General features: G+C 36.9%; 1 protein-coding gene across 1 annotated transcript in view; it reads left to right on the top strand.

Annotated features, from left to right (window-relative positions):
• LOC145788471 (uncharacterized) overlaps positions 1 to 21,125 on the top strand; it is a 259,392-nt gene that overhangs the window by 117,872 nt on the left and 120,395 nt on the right. The window contains exons 19-22 of the mRNA XM_082600235.1: positions 3,198 to 3,311; positions 8,407 to 8,586; positions 12,799 to 13,086; positions 16,427 to 16,678. Of these exons, the coding sequence (XP_082456361.1) occupies positions 3,198 to 3,311; positions 8,407 to 8,586; positions 12,799 to 13,086; positions 16,427 to 16,678 (834 nt within the window). The remainder of the gene's footprint in view (positions 1 to 3,197; positions 3,312 to 8,406; positions 8,587 to 12,798; positions 13,087 to 16,426; positions 16,679 to 21,125) is intronic.

Here is a 21,125-nt window from a genome sequence, read left to right as displayed (position 1 = left end):
AACACGTGCTCTTTGCAATTGGATGTCTTTTTATTTCCCAAAAAAATCTTAACAACTTTCACAAAAGCATCCCAGGCACTCAGTTCTTTTTCATTTATGGAAGATGGGAAGTTTGGATCATTAATTAATTTTCTGATTTGAGGCCCATAAATATGCCTGCTTTTAACTTTTCAATTGTTAATCTTAGAAATTTTGTGCAAATATATCTGAAACAATTTCCATCTTTATCGAGTACTTTTACAAATTGCTGCATTATACCCAACTTAATGTGAAGAGGAGGTAACACAATTTTGATGGTTCCACCAGAGAATGAGCTTGAACAGTTTTCTCACCAGGAATCATTTCACTTCTCATAAGACAATCTTTTCTTTTCCAATGCTGATCTCTTGCCCTGTTGTCCCACAAACAGAGAAAACAAGGAAACTTGATGTATCCACCTTGCATTCCAAGCAGAAATCCAACCATTTTCAAATCAACGCAAATAATCCAATTGTGTTCATTGTATGAAATTTTTTCCAAAACAAATTTGACTTTGTTTTACTTTTTCTTTGAGAGCTGTTGAATGTCCAAGTGGTACAGATCCATAAACCTTTCCATTGTGCAGTAAAACACATTTTGTATTTCGTTTACTGCAGTCAATAAAAGTCGCCAATCTTGAGGATTGTATTATGCTATACCAAGCTTTTTAAGAAGACCTTCCACGTCGGTAAAATATATAACATCGTTTTCCTAGGGAAAATAGGGCAAAAATTCGACATGGCGTTTCCGATACAAAGTGATTGCAGTACCTGGTTCCAACATATTTTTTTTCTTTTGAGTTTTGAAGTCAGTAGTCATTGACTTCTTTCTGAGAAAAAAGTTGACGAGGTGAAATAACAGGAGAAAATTCGCCTTCAGCAAGGGAGGCTTTCTCGTCTTCGCTTCTCGTCTTCGCTGTCAGCGGAAGCTTGCTCGTCTTCGCTGTCAGGAAGTAAATCCAATTGTGGCAACCCTTCAAAAACAGGAACAGAAAGTTCTTTACTGTGTACTGTGTAGCACTGGTCTGATTGCTGAAGCTAGGCTTGGATATTGCAAGAAAGTCCTATTTTTCCTGTTTATGCCTTTTGAGTTTACTGCACAAAAATAGCAGTCGCTATTATGCCCTTGGAAAAGCAAACCTTAATCTTTTTCTTCTTTTGTTCGTACAATGAAGTAAATGTTCTTTGCAAGTTTTGCAAACAATGTGGAAGCCTAAGATTTATCTTGATCCCCCATCTTCACTTTAAGGTAAGCAACATAAGTGCGCTTTACAAAATCATCAATTGGTTTTCTGTGAGGAGTTAGGCTCTAGTGTGTAATCACCACAGATGTAGCAGAAAATATTTGTATTATTGAAACAACGTCTTCTAGATGTTGCAGCCATAAGCGTGCACGATTTCCCAAAAAAAAGTTTGAAACTGATAAACTCAATTTCAAAAAATGCAGTAATGAACTTGACAATTGGTCACTTTCTTGACAGCTGGCTCCATTTGTATTGATTAATAACACTAAACTCAAATCATGCCATTTATTGCTTTAGCTTAGCAGAACCCTACAGCTTGTCTTCTAAAACCTAACAGCATATACTCACAAAAAACAATTAGGTATAAATTTTGGTTCACATAATGTTATTGAAATGCTGTAGCTTAATCCTGCATTCCAGAAGTTTATGATGTAAGTTTACGACTGTTTCACTTTCTGGTATGCCAGTACTTGGCCACGAGAATTCGACGCAAGGAATTCGGTGCTGATAATTTGGTGGCGAGGGAAATGTTTTTTTGTCGTATTTAAACGAGAAAAGACAAAAATAGCTCATATAATGAACACTCAACAGGTACAAGTAATGAACAGTGAATACTCCAAATAAAAAACATGTACTGACTAACCTTGATGAAGACTCAAGAGCTTGGCTAGCCAACTCCTGCCTTGATGTAAAGCTTAAATGAAGTCCTTCTCAAATGAAACAACTTCTCAATTTTGGTTTCTCATACTTTTACAAGTATCCACTTGCAGACATAGACGTAGCCAGGGGGGTAGAAAGGGGCCATGCCCCCCCCCAAATTTTCAAAGTTTAGGTTCCGAAGTTGAACTCTTTGTTGAAAATATTATATAATTTGTATAAATAATATCGTTTTCCAAGACATCTGGCTATTAACACCCCCCAGGACTTGTTTTAGACACACGGAAAGACACCAATAAATTTTGCAAATCATAAATCGCGCAAAGTTTACACGATTTACGCTTCTTTTAACTAATATGTAGAATCAATTTCAGAATCGCTTGCTCTGTTGGGTTTTTGTGTAGCTGAGTTTTTTGTGTTTTCTAATTTTAGCCACAGTTTTTGCCTGTTCGTGTGTAACAGCTACCTTTAATAAGTTAATAGCTGTTTATCTGCTAATAAATTTCATACAACTATTACCCTGAAAGTGTTTCCAGAAAGCGCTATAATCCAATATTTGAGTGTAATTTTGCAAAAATTTTCCGGGGGAGCATGTCCCCGGATCCCCCTAGAATACGCGTGCCTTCGGCACGCTCTAACCCCCACCAGCTTTATTGCTTCCCTTGCTTAACCCACCAGGATACGCCATTGCACATCAGGTAGCGATGTCTTAAATCAAACACTTTGTCGTTCTCTTCAATTCATCAAATATTTCCCCCCCCCCCCCCAATTTGTTTTCTGGCTACGCCACTGCTTGCAGAGCAATCATTTCACATCCAACAGTAGTACTGTTACTATAGTTAAGAACACTGATGGCTGGAAGATGACAACTATCAGTGTTCTTTATCTCAAACAAACAAGTCTCAAACAAATTTCTGAAAAAATCACCATTATGCTGTTTTGATTTGCACCTACTACCATATAACACAGAAAACAATTGTCTGCTTTCATTTTGTTACAGAATGATCTGCAAGAGTAATAACAAAGGTTGTAATCCCATAATGACAGCACTAAAAACGTATTGTATTTGTGCTACTTTGTAGGGCAATTGAAAAAAAGTCAAAATAACTGTAAAGTAAAAAGTTGACCTGATGGAGAAAAACTGAATGCATTTTCAGAATCAGCGCCCCATAGTTAATATAAATTAGTTTAAAAAATGCCGTCACCAAAAATTGTGTCGGCCAGTGTTTTTAGAGGCCAAAACTTTATCACCCAGGAAAAACAATTTATTTATTTTTAGTTGATCGACCTGTCCCTCCAATCATCCAAAATTTAACGCAAGGCAATAACAAACCAGTCGTTGTTGAATATTCTTTCATGGATGGTCGCACCGTTATCCGGAATGAAATTAAAGGTAAACTGTTGCGTAAATTGTACTAATATTACACACAATCCATAGTAGTTGCTATTTAGTTATAAAATCAGTTTATATCATAGCTACCGTGGATTCGTTGACAAAGTGGAATATTAGTTCGATTGAGATTTTTAATGTGAGTTTTAAATATTAACTTAAAAGACTAATAGGTTATTTAGAAAAAAAAAAAATTGAGACAATACTTTACATAATTATGATTACTGTAAACCGGTATTTTCTATCTCTATACAATCAAAATATTTAGATCGTTCTTTTCACCTTTTCAGTGTTACCTCTTGGGTATTTGTAATCTCCAATGACTAACTAGTAGCCTATCATAGGATATTGCAAAGAAGCTTGGTTGAAGTTAAACCTAATCATTTTCTGATGATGTCACAAATGTAATGAACCCGATAAAGGTGAGTCCCATGCTTGAATTCAAGCATCGGGGATGGGAAGATAAGGTTCTCATTATACTAAGCCTTCGGCACTAACGAGAGTAGGGTGGCCAGTTCCTTGCTCTCGTCCACCTTTCCTTCAGCAACTACGCTCACCCAATTTATTACACCCTGGGTAGAGGTGAGCGGTGTTTTTCAACAACCAACTTAAGCTGGGAGTCGAACCAGGATTGCATAATTGGAAAGCGAGTGCCTTATCCGCTGCGCCATCCCACCGCCATAATCAACCCGATAATGTTCCGATAATGAATGAAATCAAATGATGGACTTTGAACTTGATAATCCATTTTAGCAATAAAATTAACTTTACTTTTGATGATATTGTCATCACTTAGTTATATTGAAACGAACTGCTCTTTTGCAAACGGTAAACACTAGAACTCTACCCCAGAATCGACAAGAAAAAACAGAAGCATAAGCTGAAAGAAAATTTTTTTGGATATCGAAAATGAGAAACTTACATTTTAGAAACAAATTGACGCAGCAAGAAAAAAATGGATGGTTGCCAATGTCAACCTGTCAAGACTATATTTGACGCAAAATTTCAAATCGCAGGGCTTTTTCATGAGAATCTTGTGTCAAAAAAGTCACTTTTTCAGCAATTACAGGGTAGTTTTGTTGATTTTGTAAAATTAATTGATATTTTTACGATTATCCATCGTCTGCTCTTTTTTTACATCATTTCAACACTTATAGGCTTCTTGCAAATTCATAACAAAATAACAACAAATTTACTTTAATTTTAACTTAAATATTTTGCAATAAATTGTAGCAATGCAGGGCTCCCTTGCTCTGGCACGGCTGATTAAGGGCCCACTCATTTCAGTTTGTTTAATGCTTTTTTGGCTTCGTAATTTGAATTGAAAAAATATTGTAAATATTGGTGAAGAAGCGTGGTATTCAATAGCTTAAGTCACGCAAGGCTCTATTTACCGCTTCTAAAACCTCGGTTAGTGGGCTTACCCATATTTATGTTTAGTTGATGCTTTTTTGGGCAATTTTAATTAAAAAATGTGACAACACTGCCACAAAATTTCCAGATTATGTAGTTTATGTTGCATCTATCGGTTTTGTATTGTTGATTATCATTTGGAATGACTAATATAAATCGGCAAATTCAATAAATCTATGGCATTTTGTTGGAGTTTACAGAAAAAATAATACTACGTTCTTGCTTTTTTGGAAAATGTGTTTTAACGAGTGTTGTCCAAAATTAAATGTTCGTGAAACGACGACGATGTTCAATAATGGCATAATGTCATCCAGAAGGGTGTCAGGGTTTATCCAACGTACACTTTTGCATTCAAGATGATTTTTTAATTGAAACACTTGTTAAGAGGGAGGGGTAGGGTCTTGCATACGAAAGGAAACTCCTCGTCAGCAACATTTTTTGTAAATACCTCTGTGAAGTTTGCTATTTTGCATTCAACCCTGCGTCTTATTATTTTTTTTAAAACAAACACTGCGTCATTCGTTTCTCTAGTTTTTAGTTTTTGTGGAATGTGGAACAACAAACTGGTATAAAAAAAAAAACACACAATCGACTAGATTGGCAAGAAAAGAGAAGACATTTTCTCAGCAGTGGGCTATCACAGGTTGAGAATAACGATGATCAAGATGAAAAACTTTTAATTATTTTAGTTAAAATCCATAGCCCTTTGCATTGTTATGTAGTCAAAGATGGAGTCCAATTTCTAGGGGAGAGCGAGATGGTGCTTTCCCGGCCCTGTAGGGTTGGCCTTCTTTTTCGTTATCAATGTTCAGAGAGCGATCTTGTTGCATTCGATATTTAAACTTTCACAGAGGAGTTCGATTTGTGCTTTAATCTGAAAACATTGCCTGTTAATCGAACTATACCAGTTTTTACTAATCTGTTTAGGCCTACCATCATGCTTTTCATATCTAATATGTAATAATTCAATCCAAAAGTACAGTGACATGTAGCTAGCGCAAAGGCCGTGAAAGTTTATATTTCACCATATGGACTCGGCTATCTTAATCCTTGGTCAGTCTATGTTGCATTTGGCTACTCTTGATAAAACAAATGTCAAGTTGTATCGAACGCTCCCCTCCCCCAGTAAAAAATCCGTACGCCACTGAACGTACCCTCAATACATATAGATCAATGGGTTTGAATAAGCTAACTACATTGTCTGCGTAAAACATTATATGCGCCGTCGAGTGTTATATCACATATTTTCGTTTTTAATACAAAATCTATCCAAATTAGTAAACTAGTTGCTGCAAGCTAGCTAAAAAATTATTTTCAAGTATGGTAGTTTAATCTTATACAATATGAATTACTGATTATTATTAGCAAAAGAGCATTTTTTCAATTCATTTTCGTTTCAATTCGAATTTTTTTTCGAATGGCTCCCTGTTCAGGAAAATCGTGCATACGCCACTGACCAGTGACCATATATCTGGCAATTAGCTTTATTTCAAACACTATTCTGTCGTTGTCGTAATATAGTAATTAGACACCCAGGCCTAACTGGATTGCATTGGGATTAAAGTTCAAATTAAAATATTTCATTTTGACTTTACTTGTAAAATTTCTTGGATTAATTTCGTTTCGAAAGAAGTTTCTTAACAAAGAACTTTGTTTTCGAATTTAGCCAATTTTGGTTTATGCGTTTGAAACGCACCTACAAATTAGAATCTGTTTCATGTTATTTTTATTCAAATCAAAAATATTTTTGAAAGGCGTATCACGTAGAGTCAAATCTTGCAGCAAGCCCTCGTCGGGATTTTTACACTGACATAATTACTGCAATTACTTTGAAAACTTATTTACCATTTGTTACAAATGATTTTAATTAACATTTTGCAATGTTTTCGATAACTGCGGTTATCGAAATGATCAATAATGAAGCGATTGTTAAGCATGAAGGAACTGATAAAGATCCCAGTAAAAAAATGCTGTTGTACGGTTATTAGACTTTTTTTTGCATTTTTGTCGCAAACATAGGCTACACTTACTTTTTGGAGAAGTTTTTGATAAAATTTTATTCATATCGATGCAATACCTTTTGGTATTCTTGCATTAGCGAACAGTATCTATTTCCTTTTGTTATGTGCTAAGAATAAATGATAATTTTAGAAAACTGAAAACGTTATTTTGCGTAAAATAAGTGTCCTTGCATATACAAAATACAGAGTCATCAATAATTAACGTTACAAGAGATTCAATTAAAAAACTGACAAAGGAGGCGAACGTGGCCTATGGAACCATGTTCACAGTTCTCAAAAAGGATTTGAAGATGAGCCCATTCAAACACATGAAGAAAGAGTTGCTACTGTAAATGCCAATACCATTGAGAAACATCTCTACAGAGCCAGAAGTCTGCTCTTACGCATTGAAGGAGGAGGCACACTGCCAAACCTTGTGCTCAGCTTGTGCTCAGAGATCTGCCAGTAGTGGCGTGACTGGCTGGTGATGATGACTGGCACTCAACTACATTCTTTATGCTGACTGACTGACTGACGAAACGTCGGAAATACAAAAGCTAGTTATCATCTTTAACATCAGGAGGTAACCTAGTAAATAGTCACCAGAAGAACGCAAATTACTTTTATTACATTCTTTATGTTATTCTTATGCAGTAGGGAGGGCCGTCCACGCACTTTTTTTCTCAAATCACTTAGCAACTCGACTCAAGTAGGAGGCTTAGGTCACAAACACATAATCTGAAAACCTTTTTAGATCGGGCCGCGGGAAAACGCCGCACAAAAAAATCAATGTCACCCAAATAACATAAAAAAACTTCTTCTTTTTTCCAAAAAAAAAAAAAGTTATTAAAAAATAGAAAATAGACAAAACGACGCTAAAGAGTCAAAAACAATCAAAGAAGGGTTTTAACCTTTCTGCCGTCAAAGTAAAGGCTTTCGACTATTGTGCTCAGCGAACTTGAATCGAAGTGATTCGTCTCTTAACGAGCTGTTTTCGTGCACGAACGGGCTTGTTTTCGTCGACTACCATGGTCGTTATGTGCTAAGAATAAATGATAATTTTAGAAAACTGAAAACGTTATTTTGCGTAAAATAAGTGTCCTTGCATATACAAAATACAGAGTCATCAATAATTAACGTTACAAAAGATCCAATTAAAAAACTGACAAAGGAGGCGAACGTGGCCTATGGAACCATGTTCACAGTTCTCAAGAAGGATTTGAAGATGAGCCCACTCAAATACATGAAGAAACAGTTGCTACTGTAAATGCCAATACCATTGAGAAACATCTCTACAGAGCCAGAATTCTGCTCTCACGCATTGAAGGAGGAGGCACACTGCCAAACCTTGTGCTCAGCGATGAGAAGAAATTTGATGTCCAGCATTATTTTAACAGTCAGAATGGTCGTTTTTGGTCAAGAGATAGTGACTTGGAACCCCGCGTAGTCACTTGGAGACAAGGGGCGGCATTAGTCCATTGATTTTTAGTCTTTCATTTTATTTTCTCGTTTTCGATATATAAACATGTTTTCTTTCAGCTTATGCTTCTTTTTTTTCTTGTTGATTCTATTGTAGAGTTCGTGTGTACCCAAGAAAACAGCCTGCAAATGTTTTTTCTCAACGTGATAGAAAATGCAACTGGATCTAATTTTCATGTTAAATATTGAGAATCATTATATTTCAGTGTTGTGTGAAAGCGAGTTTAACACGACTTTCTCAAACGCATCACCAAGCACAGAAATGGCAGTACTGAGCGGGCTTCCACAAAACTCGATTTGCGACGTTCAAGTTAGAATCCTGGTTGCTGATGATGACGGCACAACAGTGTTTTCCGACTTTTCTGACCCGATGACCATTACAACAAGTAAATGAATCTGTTTCATAAAAATAATTTTCCATGTTGGATATAGCAAAACAAATGTTTTAAATGTAGTGCAGCGATATAATATTTGGTAGACTACTCTAGGCTAGGGTATTTCATGTTTTTACCATTTACGATTTTTAAAAAACCTGGGTTTTGATGTGATTGGGTTTTGGGTAAAAACTCGACACCCAAAATTTTAGCTCATGACGTAATAAAGATATGGGGCACACCCTGCACAGCCTTTAAAGTTCCAAATACCCCATTTTCACGTATTTCGAAAATTATTCATGGTAAAGTTACAAATTGGTGTCAAAATGTGCAAAAAATACGGTTTCCTATGACCACCTCTTACAGTTGAATAATGTATCGGCGGCAGAAAAAAGTTAGAAGGTTTAACATAATGTATTACACACAAAACAAATATACAGGCCCGCGGGCCGCATGCGGCTCGCAGATAGAATTTTTGCGGCCCGCGAACTTTCACAGTATTGATTTAATTTGTATTTATGTTACAGAAAGTAATTTCAATTAGAACAAGTATAGCATTTGGATAAAAAGTGTCAAAAATTTAATTCAAAGTTGTAGACAGCAAGGCCTATATAGCCTGCTGTTTACAACTTTGAATTAAATTTTAGCCTATACTGTTTCAACTTATCAGGTCTCGTCAGTACAACTGGGCTTCTTAAAGGCTGATATGTTCCTAGTGTTCCGGACGTTTATCTTGTGAATTTGAGAATAGATTTAAAGGTTTTGACAGATTAAAACCTAATCTCCATTTGTATAACAATCCTATGGGGATGTTAATGTGGAAACACAGCTACCAGAACTTCAGCTCGAACTTTGCGAGCTTCAGTGCAACCAGTTCTTGCTATCCAGGAAAAAATTTGCATTAAAAATGCGCACAATGTTTGGAAGCACATAGATGTGTGAGAGTACATTTTCTAGAACGAAGCAAGTCAAGTCTAAAAACAAAAATCGAATGATAGACGAAACACTGGAAAATAGTCTCCGACTTGCTACCACTAACATTGTAATTGATGTAGAAACGATAGCATCAGAGAAACCTCGACCACAGGCATCTCACTGATAGAGATTTGCAATAAATTTCTATTTGCTATTGTTTAACAATTTCGATTACGCACTCACTATCATTTTATTGGAAATGGCCGCAAGTTGTCACGTTTTTGTAAAGTGGCCCGTACGTCAAAAGTAGTTGGACCACGCTGGCCTATAACATAATAACTCAAACGTTTTCGACGCGTACGTGTGTCCAGAGATGAGCGTGATCTTGATCTAAAATCACTTTTTTTGTGTGATCTTGATTTTGAAAATCAATAAAATCAAAATCACTTATAAAGACATTTTTTTTGAACTGGTGCTGTACAAAGTAGACTAATTAGTGATAACTACTACCTATTAGCCACTGTTAATATGACTCATGCGTCTAATAAAAGTCGATTTGAACTTGAAGTCTCATTCGAGTTTGGTTAGTGTTGCTATTTCAAAATTGAAAAAGCTTTCTGTAGTAACCTAGCCTACGACTGTATATCAAAGCATGACAAAAAATGACTAAAATTTGTTAACATTTCTGTTTTGTGAATTCTAAAAATGTGGTTTTGCTTTCGTTGATCCAATCTTAGATATTTGAAAAGTTTAGATTGGCGATGCTAAAGAAATGGACTCTAGTCGACTTTGGTCATGTGAAGTGGCTTATTGCAGACTGCAGTGAATCAACAGACTGAGAATTGTTTAGGATGTAGGCTAAGAATAAAAAATTGTACCATAAAATGTGTAAATAGATGCTATCCCTTTTAATATACTTTTGGATTTTTTTTTTGAAACGGTTTATTTGACCTCAATTCTCTGAGCTTTTTCGTTAGCAGACAGCCAGACACAGCAGTGCCAATGTTGCCAGATGGGTAACTAGTGCGATTATTGTTGATATAATCCAATCAAAATTTGTGAAAACTATTTTGCAATTCGAAAAATAGCTTTGAATATTAACCAGACAATAGTTTGATGAAAAATGGTGTAGTTCAAAAATATTCTTTCGATTATTCCCCTTTGAGATTATTCCATCTTTGAGGGCTTGACTGATGCAGGCCCGGTTACCGAGACACGCTTAATAAAGTTTATGATTGTTGGTGTTGTTGGCTGTTAATGATTCCATTCACTAGGTGCCGCTGATTAGAGAGCTGTTTTTGAAATGCGTAGTTAAGCACATAGGCCTACCCCGAGATTCTTGAGGTTTCTTTGTCAAGTGATCTATTGGGGAACTATTCCATTGGATCCAAATCAAGACAACCGTTTGCGCCTACCTCTATCAGAGCTGGATGGTCTGAAAGCCCTTGATGAAGATATAACATTATAGCAGCTCAAATTATGCACAGGCATTCAATACGGATCGACCATACACGACCAAAGTAGTCCAAAAATAACCCTCGACCTTGAGGTTGCAAACTTACTATCCCACTCAAACTACAGCAACGATTGATGATAGCAACAGTCATTAACTTTCTACAATTTTTAGGCCAGTGTTCGAGTAGTTAAAAACAAAATTTGCAATACCAATTACCTTTAACCAGGTTGTTTACGAGTAAAATTTGTTTTTTTTTGCATCCTCATCGATCAAGAACTGCATTTTTTCAACTACCCAAAAACGTGATCTTGAAAGTGATCTTGATCTTCAAGATCACACTGTTGAGTGATCTTGATCTTCAAGATCACGTATTCTTGGTGATCTTGATCTTCAAGATGATCAAGATCACCCAAACAGGTGATCTTGCTCATCTCTGCGTGTGTCCTTATCAGGAATTAAATCTGCAATATACATAAAATGAAAAATCTTAAGATAAATTTGACTTTGTACTATAACTGTAACGATACTCTGGACTGAAAAACACAAATTAAACGACGAGTAAATTATGCGGTGGGAAACAGATCACATGAGGCGTAAAATCAGATCTGCGTCGAGAGATGATTTTAAATTGGTCGATCGAGACATTGTCAGAGCACGTCTCACAAGAGGCGATGGTTGTAGTTTAGGTTGTAGTGCTCCACGGCCCTTGTCAACAAATGTCTGGTTTGCGTCACGCAAACAACTAAATTTATACATAACATTCGAAGAAAGAGCAAAGGAGGCAGGCGACTTCAGTTGAAAATATTGGTGCACTTTAAATGTTTTATACACAGGATGAACGTCACATGAAAATTTCTTTTTTATAAGTTTAGCTAGGTTTTTTTGCAAAATTTGTTGAATCTTCCTAGAAAAGGTATATTAATAAAATAACTAAAATCTACTTCTTCAGGCGTGTCTTGATTCATCAGCCATGAAGGTGTTTAAGACTTTATTGAAAAAGTGAGAAGGATATTCATTTAAATAAAGCGTTTTTTAACTCCTTGATTTCTTTCTGAAACAACTGATCATTAGAACACACCAAACAAGCACGAGATAACAGGCAGATAACAGACACAAGATTAAACCAAATTTCCTTCTGTTGGGGCATAGAAAAAGCAGCCAGTGTTGGTAGGTTTTTGCCATATCCATTTGTCAAAAGAATTGTGTTTAATTTCAATTTCAACATCTAAAAAAGCGATGGTATCACTATCATTGGATTTTTCAAGTGTAAATTCGATATTTTTATTTTCGCAATTAAATCATGCTGAATGCCGTATTGCAGCTTGGTTTTGTTTCCTTATGGCTTAAAAAAGCAACCAAAGTTGAATTTGAATGTGATACTTAACTGCATTTTTCTGTAATTTTTCACAATGATTAAATGGATTGAAACGAAACGCTTAGTAGCCTATTGAGTAGACTGTCTGTCTGTCCGATCCCATGCTACGTCTGTACAGTAGTTTGTCTTAAAATGGCCCATTTGTCATCACTCGCACAGTTTTATAGTATGACTTTATATTATATCACTAATATTCTTTATTATATTATAAATTCAAATTCGCTGCTCAATTGTTTAAAATATTTTGTATAAAAGCAATGGTTTGACCTAACTTTAATTAAGTCGATTGGATATCTTCCTAAATTTTTATTAAGTTGCCACTTGTTTGAATTTGAAACTTGTTTGTCCTCATCTTTTACTGTAAACCGACCAAACCACTTCAATAAAAATACTTGAAATAAAATCAAATTTGGAATATTTTACTGATTTACTATATCACTTTAAGTATTTTATTTAGGCTTTCATTGTTTATTAACAGGGCATGAATTCAATGAATTTTTGATCAGCGTCACTGGAACTACAATTCAAATCTCTTTTGGAAATTTCAATCGCCTTGTATCTTACAACATACTACTTGCAAATATAACTACAGGAGCGGAAATTAAAAATGTTTTCGTGGACGACATTCCGAGTGAAGATATTATAACGTTCACTGTAGATGGCTTAAATACAAATACTGCCTACAAAATCACGATCACTACTGCAACAAGAGATTATGTAAAAACAGTACGAGAAGACGACCACACCAAGAACGTAACCACCTCAGGTGAAAAGCAAATAAAATGTTTAATGTCTGATATAGTGTGTCGATCGTTGTTTTATAATGTGCACTGATAAGCTTACTTCACTTTTGTTTAATTTAATAAGCCATAGCCCCAAGAAAGGCGATCGACATTTTTCTCTAGAGCAGGTTACTGATTTCTTACTGCTTATAATCATGAGAGAAATCAAGGGCTATAGTCGAGGGGGCGCCACTTCGTAATCGACAGCTTGTCATTAGGTTGAGCAGGGCAGCACAACGTTATTCATGTGTTAGTTGTGTTACAGCTCGATTCAACAGATGTGTTTAGATAAATTTCCTCCATTAGGGCAATTTGCTTGTCTCAAGCGCTATAGAAGTCAATGGCACTTCTCAGAACATCGATTATACCGCCGGGCACAGCCTAAACAATGTAAAGTGTAGATGCACATGTAGCCAAAAATTTCATGATAAAATTGTAAAACAATATTTCAATTTGTGATCAGTACAATCATCAACTTTCGCGATGTAAAAGGCTGACATGCTAAATCAATGGTTCCCAATCGGGGCAAAATTCTGCTCCAGTTAGAAATTTAATGATTTCAGGGAGGAATTTAAACTATAAAAGCATTTTTTATTTTCAAGTTGGCATTGGCTTTGTAAATTAATTACACCATTTTATATTGTGCCATTGTGAAAAAAATTTGTACTTATTTTGTCGTATTCCAATTCTTTATGGCGGTTGAAGATTTGTGATTGCAGAGACAGGAAGAGAGTAGTGTCTGAAGTCATACCAAATGCACATGATGGGCGTTAAATTGACATAATAATGTCATAGTCTATGGATGATTTTTGTTCTCAGTTGCGCAGCTGAACTGTCAATTTTCTACCGGCAGTTCCGTTTAGACTTGCTTTTGTATTGAGGGTTTGCTAACGTGCCTTGCACTACTGACACATTTTATTTTAAATAAAGTAAATTACACTTGTCAACACAAATGTTTTGGCAGACAAAGTTGGAGTGTTTTTGGGGGTTTTGAAGGGCGCTGATTCCGAATATAGCCTTAGTTTTTCCGAATTGGCTCTAGTTTTGAAGATATCGCATAAGGTCATTTTGACCAAAATCCCATATTTGAGCCTTATGCGCTAGATCAAAAAAAAAACAGTTTAACCATCTTAGATATTTCAGAAATGCAATTTGATGGTCAATTGTGAACAATAAAGACAGTTTTAAGTTTAAATACAGCAACATCACGAAATTTTTAGGGATATTCGATTTGTCATACTTCAAAACTTGATGTTACCGATGTCATATACACAAAATACGGTACACAATCATAAATAGTAGTGTAAGTACATAAAACACTAAAAAATGTTGCATTAAATCAGTCAATCAACCTTGTATCATAAAATTTAGATAAAAGGAATCACATTATATTTTTCATTGTAAATTGAAAACAATGGTATGAAATACAATAAGATTAAAACTATTAACTAATTTGTGCCGAAAAAATGTCTCTTGTAAGATTTTCGCTTGTGAGAAACTTTTGGGCAGTTTCTCAACAGGTTCCAGCAATAGTCTGCCATCATGTGCTTATTCCATCTGCCCTGATATCTTCTTTCCATTGTCTTGATGCCATGGTGAAACCTTCCCCCTGCTCCTCACTGTAATCACCAAGATTGTCATGAAATCTGTCAAGGTGGCTGGATGGGAAGTGAACTTTAATGCTCATGTTAGCTCCAAGTTTTCCGAATGCAGATGCCATTTTCCGAACTAATTTTCTGTAATTAGGTGTTTTGTGATTCCCCAAGAAGTTTTGTACCAAATCCTTGAAGGAGTTCCATGCAGTGAGTTTATTGCTGTTCATGTGACTGGTGAAATCCGAATCTTTCATCAACGTTCGAATCTGAGGTCCATCAAAGACACCAGCTTTAAGCTTTTCATCGGAGAGTCCTGGAAATTGACTGCAAATGTACTTGAAGCAATTCCCCTTCTTGTTTAATGCTTTGACGAACTGCTTAATTAACCCTAATTTGATGTGCAGAGGAGGAAATACAATTCTATCCCTGGGAACTAAAGGTTCATTGATTACATTGGCTGTCCCAACTTGAAGACTGGTGCGTTCTGGCCAGTTTTTCTTGCGCCAGTGCTGGTTTCTCGCCCTGCTGTCCCACAAACACAGGAAACAAGGATACTTGGTAAATCCACTTCGTTGACCAATTAGAAAATTGACCATTTTTATGTCAACACAGATGAGCCACTTATGGGTATTGTAGTCAAGTTTTTCAAGAACAAGTTTGATGGCATCATACTCCTCTTTCATCTTGGTAGAATGTCCAATTGGTACAGGAGCAAATTTGTTTCCGTTGTGCAATAGTACAATTTTTAGGCGTGTTTTAGAGCTACAGTATCTATAAAGAGTTGCCAATCCTCACAACGATACGGTGATACCCCATAAGACCAAGAAGTCCAACAAAATCATTGCAGAAAACAAGATCATCTTCTTTGGTAAAGAACTTAAGCAAGCTGCCTTCCCGTGTCCTGCAAAATGTTTCTTTAGTACCAGAATTCAGCATGTTTTTTTTCTTCTTGGAGTCGCGATGCAAGAACTTCAGACTGTTCTTTTGACAAGCAAAGATCTCGGACTAAGTCATTAAGTTCAGATTGAGTGAATAACTGAGGACTAAATGAGGGTTCTTCATAATCGCTGCAGTTATCATCACTAGGTACTGCATGTTGATCTGACGAAGGAATCTCCTCTTTTATTACAATTACTTCTATTACTCCTCTTCTAATGTAGGACTTTACAGTAATTTTTAAATTAGCTTTCGTTACTAATTATTATGTTATATCAAACAAAATTGGTAAGATTTACGCCCTTCTTGGTGAGATGTTTAGGGGGTAAATATTGGTAAATACACTAATTTGGGCTAATCTAGGGGCATAGGTATCTTTTAAACTAGAGTCAATCTGGCAAGCTAATGTCATATTCGTAATCAGCGACCTTGAAAACCCCAGAAAACACTCTTAGATGTCTGGCCAAAAAAATATTTCTTATTTTGTTGACCAGTGTTATCTGTCAAAAAAGCAACAAAGTCGAAATGGTCTTGCAAGGCTATTTTTATTAAAGATGTTTATCCAAAGATGCAACAACTTGACTACAATGGCAGTTCAACACATGAGTGTGAAATTAGCGATCGTAAAACGTAATGCTTTAACTTTTTCATGCGTTAGCTGCCTTCTTGCTGCTGCCTACTCAACGTTACAGGGGAATAGAAACTTCCAACATAAGCAAAAGGAGCAATGCATTAAAAAGGTGGGAACCATTGCTAAACAGTAAACATTATGGATTACTTCACTTGTTTACAGGCATTGATGTTGTATCAGAAGTTACTGTGATTGAAGTTCTTTCCACCAGTTTCAAAGTAGCTTACTCTGGTGTTGCGGGGGCCATTGAATACACCATTCGAACTTATCTTGATGATGAACTTTTCAACACAACCACTTCACTAACAACAAGTGTGGTTGTGTCTGGAGTGCAGCCAGCAATGAACGATTACTTAGTGTCTGTTGCGTACAATACTCCGGCACAAAGTGCGTTCTCACAGAACGTAACCACAAGTAAGAGCAATAATCTAGATATTGTGTGACAATTTTAAAAGTTTGTAAATAGAGTTATGTTTGTAAATAGAGTTTTAAAAGTTTGTAAATAGAATAAATTAAGAGTTATGCTGCACGCATAGGTGCATAGTTTATTGTTCAAACCTTAATGCAAGCATTGTTCGTAGTTAACCAATCGACCTTCCGTAACCTTTCAACGAATTTGCATGGGCATGAGATTTATTAAGAAAATTTTGAATTTTGGTAAAAAGCACCTACATTTTTTTGATTGAAATCACCCAATTGGTGAGCTAAGGCTACATGTCCGGGATTGTCCGCAACTGAGATATACAGGGTCATCAATAATTAACCTTACAACTTCAATCAATTGCATTTAACATCAATATTTAACATTACAATGTTAATCAATTGAATATTTCTCAAATATATATTTTTTGGCCTAAATTTTATAGGCCATGAATGAAAATTTAAATAAAAGAATAGGTATTGTTGGTCACAGCGGAAAACCATAATATCTCTGTGGAAAAGTTGTAACATAAAATTCCGGAATTCTTTCGTCTGTATGCGATAACAACCAGCGAGACACACTTTGAAAGCCTCTTCACGAATTGTATTTCAAGAAAAACTCAGCAACACGGGCTGTTAAAAAATTAGTGCAACGCGTATGCACAACGCAATAGAAAACTTGTCACCACAATACAGATTTCTGGGGTAAAAGACGGAAATTTCGTCTTGTTGGTAAGCACAAGCAAAACAAATTTTAATATTCGACCAACCTTTCCAGCTAGAATTCTAGAATGACGAAACTGACTTGGGGTATTTCAAACCACACAACTTACATATGTGACGTAATAGTCGATAGTATTGTTATGCAATTCCACAGGTGTTAAAAAGGAAGCTAAAACCTCAATTGCTAAGGTAACAGGGATCAGTAGTCAGTAGATGTAACAGAAAATATATTTCGCATTTGCTAGTGCATCGTCAGTTTTGATAAAGGGCAGTTAAAGCCTACAAGTAATGTTTTAAATTAAAACAAATTTAAAACATTAAAAACAAATTTAAAACATTACTTGTAGGCTTTAACTGCCGTTTATCAGAACTGACGATGCACTAGCAAGTGCGAAATATATTTTCTGTTACATCTTCTGACTACTGATCCCTGTTACCTTAGCAATTAAGGTTTTAGCTTTCGAGATATAGAACAGGGATCTTGTCAGAACAAGACTAGGTCAGAAAGCGAGGCAGACTCCGACTCAGCTCAGCAGCAGCCTAGAGCAGTTAGCTACAGTGTTAAAAAGGATGATGAAATATTTCACAGGTATCACTCACGGTTAGGTTAATACGCAAATACAAAGGGCATGCAAAGAATGAACAGCAATAAGAATAATACATGACGATACATGAAATTGGTACCATAGGTACGCGCTATATACAATGGTTGCAATAATAACCGACTGTTCTTGGCTCGGACAAATGTCGGCCACCACAGACAGAACTAGGCTCAAACCCTAACTCTTAAGTGTTCTTTACGGGAGCGAGGCACGAAATATCTATCAACACGTAGTCTACTTTCACTTCCCCCATACTCTCATCATAGTTGCAAACGGCAACTTTAGCTCTCCAAACCACAGGCTTCCCTCCCCTAATTTGTGAGACCACCTCATGTACCCTTTCAAGTTGATACTTCCCACGTTTACCAAGGTCTTGGAGATAACCCACCACTACAAGTTGACCAGGCTCCAAATTCTCGGCCATTTTTAACCATTTTTTCCTGCCCTGAAGCCCTGGCAAGTAAAAATCTATCTATTTACTTCAAAACTGCTGAGAAAGTGACAAATTGAACCGATAGTCCCTTCTTAATTGGTCACGATCATGTGGTTGCCCAAAAGCACATGGGTCTAAATATGAGGTCAACAGTGAGGCAGGGGTGATGACAGTAAAATCCCTAGGGTCGTCACTCAAAGGTACCAAAGGGCATTCGTTCACGATCCGAACGGCACTGCTCGTGTACGTAAGCAGCTCAATAAAATTGGGCTTGTGTATTGAAGCGTCCAAAATGTGAAAAAATGCAATTTTAAATCGTTTCACCATAGACTCCCAGGCGCCACCTTGCGCTGGAGCATATGGAGGTATAAATTCCCAGTTTATCTCCTTCTGTCTCAGGGCGTTGTGAAGTTCAGCTGATTTTATCAACTCGGGTAACTTCTTAGATGCACCATGCTTTGGAATAGATAGCATTAACCTGCCCACGTAAATCTGTAAACCTAGTAAAAGCAAGTAAAAAATAGCTCAGCGACAATTACGTAACCAGCTCAACATGAATAGCGCAAGATGCCATACATGTGAACAAGAGTCTCCAAGCTTTTTTGTGACTCCTACCTTCAACAAAGGTTAATGGTCCAAGATAGTCTAAGCCGCAATCAAAAAAGGGTTTCCTATGCGCAGTTGTACGAGACAAAGGTAAATCAGACATGAGCTGCCTTATAGGCCGTGCTCTCTCAAACGCACATACAGCACAGTCATTAAGATACCTCTTCACGGAGGCATTACCATTTGCAATCCAAAACTTCTGTCGCGCAGACAAAAAAAGTGTGCTGTACTCCACAGTGCGCATTTCGATTATGATACGACAGTACAATAAGCCTAGTGAAGCGATGTTTCGAAGGCAAAACGATCGGATGCTTTGCTTGTAGTGGGATCTCGGGAGAATTACTTAAGCGCCCTTCAACGCTGATTACACCAGAGTCATCTACACAAGGTCTGTACTTTTTAAGTGAACGCAATTCTTTCAAGCGTTCCTTCTCACGTTGCGAAGCGCCAACACCACCCCGCTTTATCACTTCCTTAAAGGCATCCGGCGATCGTTTGGTCATTATACGTACCACATCGCCATACACGCTCTTCTGAACAAACTTCACAGCCAACTCTAAAGCACTATTAAGATAAGACGCGACCAGTTTGGCTACACAAAGCTACGTTTTCTCGTTTTACAGTACAAAAATTCAACAAAAGCAACCAAATAAGCGATTCTCTTTTTCATAACATACAAAGAAGGTGCGGCCTCGATCAATCTGTGAAGGTCACCCTGTCCGACGTCAAGCGACTCCTCTTCGCTCTTCGCCACATAGATATAGGCTATGGACAGGTGCTGAAGTGGCATTCTCTACAAATGGAATTTCCTCACACTTGTAGAAGAAGACTAGAACCATTTAACCACAACTCTCGAGATTCTTTCCTTGTAATAAGATTCGGCCTTGTGCCAACATCAGCTGGGTTCATATCGGTAGGGAAAAAACGCCAATCCTGGGCTCCAGACAACTATAAAATATGCTCACCTCGACGCGTGATAAACTTATTCAAACGTAAATCAGGGTTTTTAACCCACTGCAACACAGTTCGAGAATCACATCAAAAATACTTAATGCAGTCAGGCATCTTCAATGCCTCGTAGGCCTGCTTCTCGAGTCTTGCGATATTCAAAGCAGCAACAAGCTCTTTCCTAGCTATCAGCCAAGAAAACTGATTCTTTACAACAATGGTAGATTTACCCAGACGAAAGACACACTAGGAACTTCATAAACCAGTCTACGTAAGTAAACAACAGAAGAGAAAGCTTGATTGGAAACATCACTTAACCCATGCAATTGATATGAAACAACATCATCCGGACTTCACACACCAGAGTTTGCAAAACACCATCTCGGTAACGAAAAATCTTTAAGCAGATCCAAAGAACGAAGCCACGACTCCCACTCTTTTACAAAGCTATCAGGAACCTCGGACTCGGTGTCCCAATCAAACTTATCTATCGCCAATTGCTGAAGTATCAGTCGAGCTTTTAGAAAAAATGACGCTCCAAAGCCTAGCGGATCAAAATTTTGTCCAAGTTGAGTGAGCATACTTCTGCGCGTGTGTTTAGCTAATAGCTTTAAGGAACATGCGATACGCATCTTGTCAGACTCGGTTTGCCACACACAACCCAATGTCTTCTCTGATGGCAAAGTCATATCTTCAGTCTGAAAGTCAACATCACGAATCAAAGATGGGAGCACCTCATTATCCAAGTTTGACGGGACCACCATAGCCTCCTTGTTAGCACTCCACTTAACAAGCTTAAACCCACGGCTATCAAACAAAGCAATTGACTCATGGGTGATTTGCTGAGCTTCCCCCAAGCTATCAGCTGAAAATACAAAATCATCCATGTACATATTATCTGCAATATTGCAGAGAGTCAGTTCACCAGCACCGCTGGGATTCTGCTCAATCATTTTCTTTGCAGCCAAGCAAGCAATATATGGGCTACTCTTTATTCCCCAAGGGTGTACACAAAAACAAAAGGGTACCATCCTACCATTTTCAAGGTCATCATCTTCAAACCACAATACACGAAACAAATCCCTTTGCGACTCAGGTAACTTTATTTGAAAGAAGCATTTAGTCACAT

The sequence above is a fragment of the Aplidium turbinatum genome, chromosome 2 (assembly GCF_918807975.1).
Source record: "Aplidium turbinatum chromosome 2, kaAplTurb1.1, whole genome shotgun sequence".
NCBI classification, from domain to species: Eukaryota; Metazoa; Chordata; class Ascidiacea; order Aplousobranchia; family Polyclinidae; genus Aplidium; species Aplidium turbinatum.
Note: the sequence above shows the minus strand (reverse complement) of the source record. Positions and strands in the feature narration are given on the sequence as shown.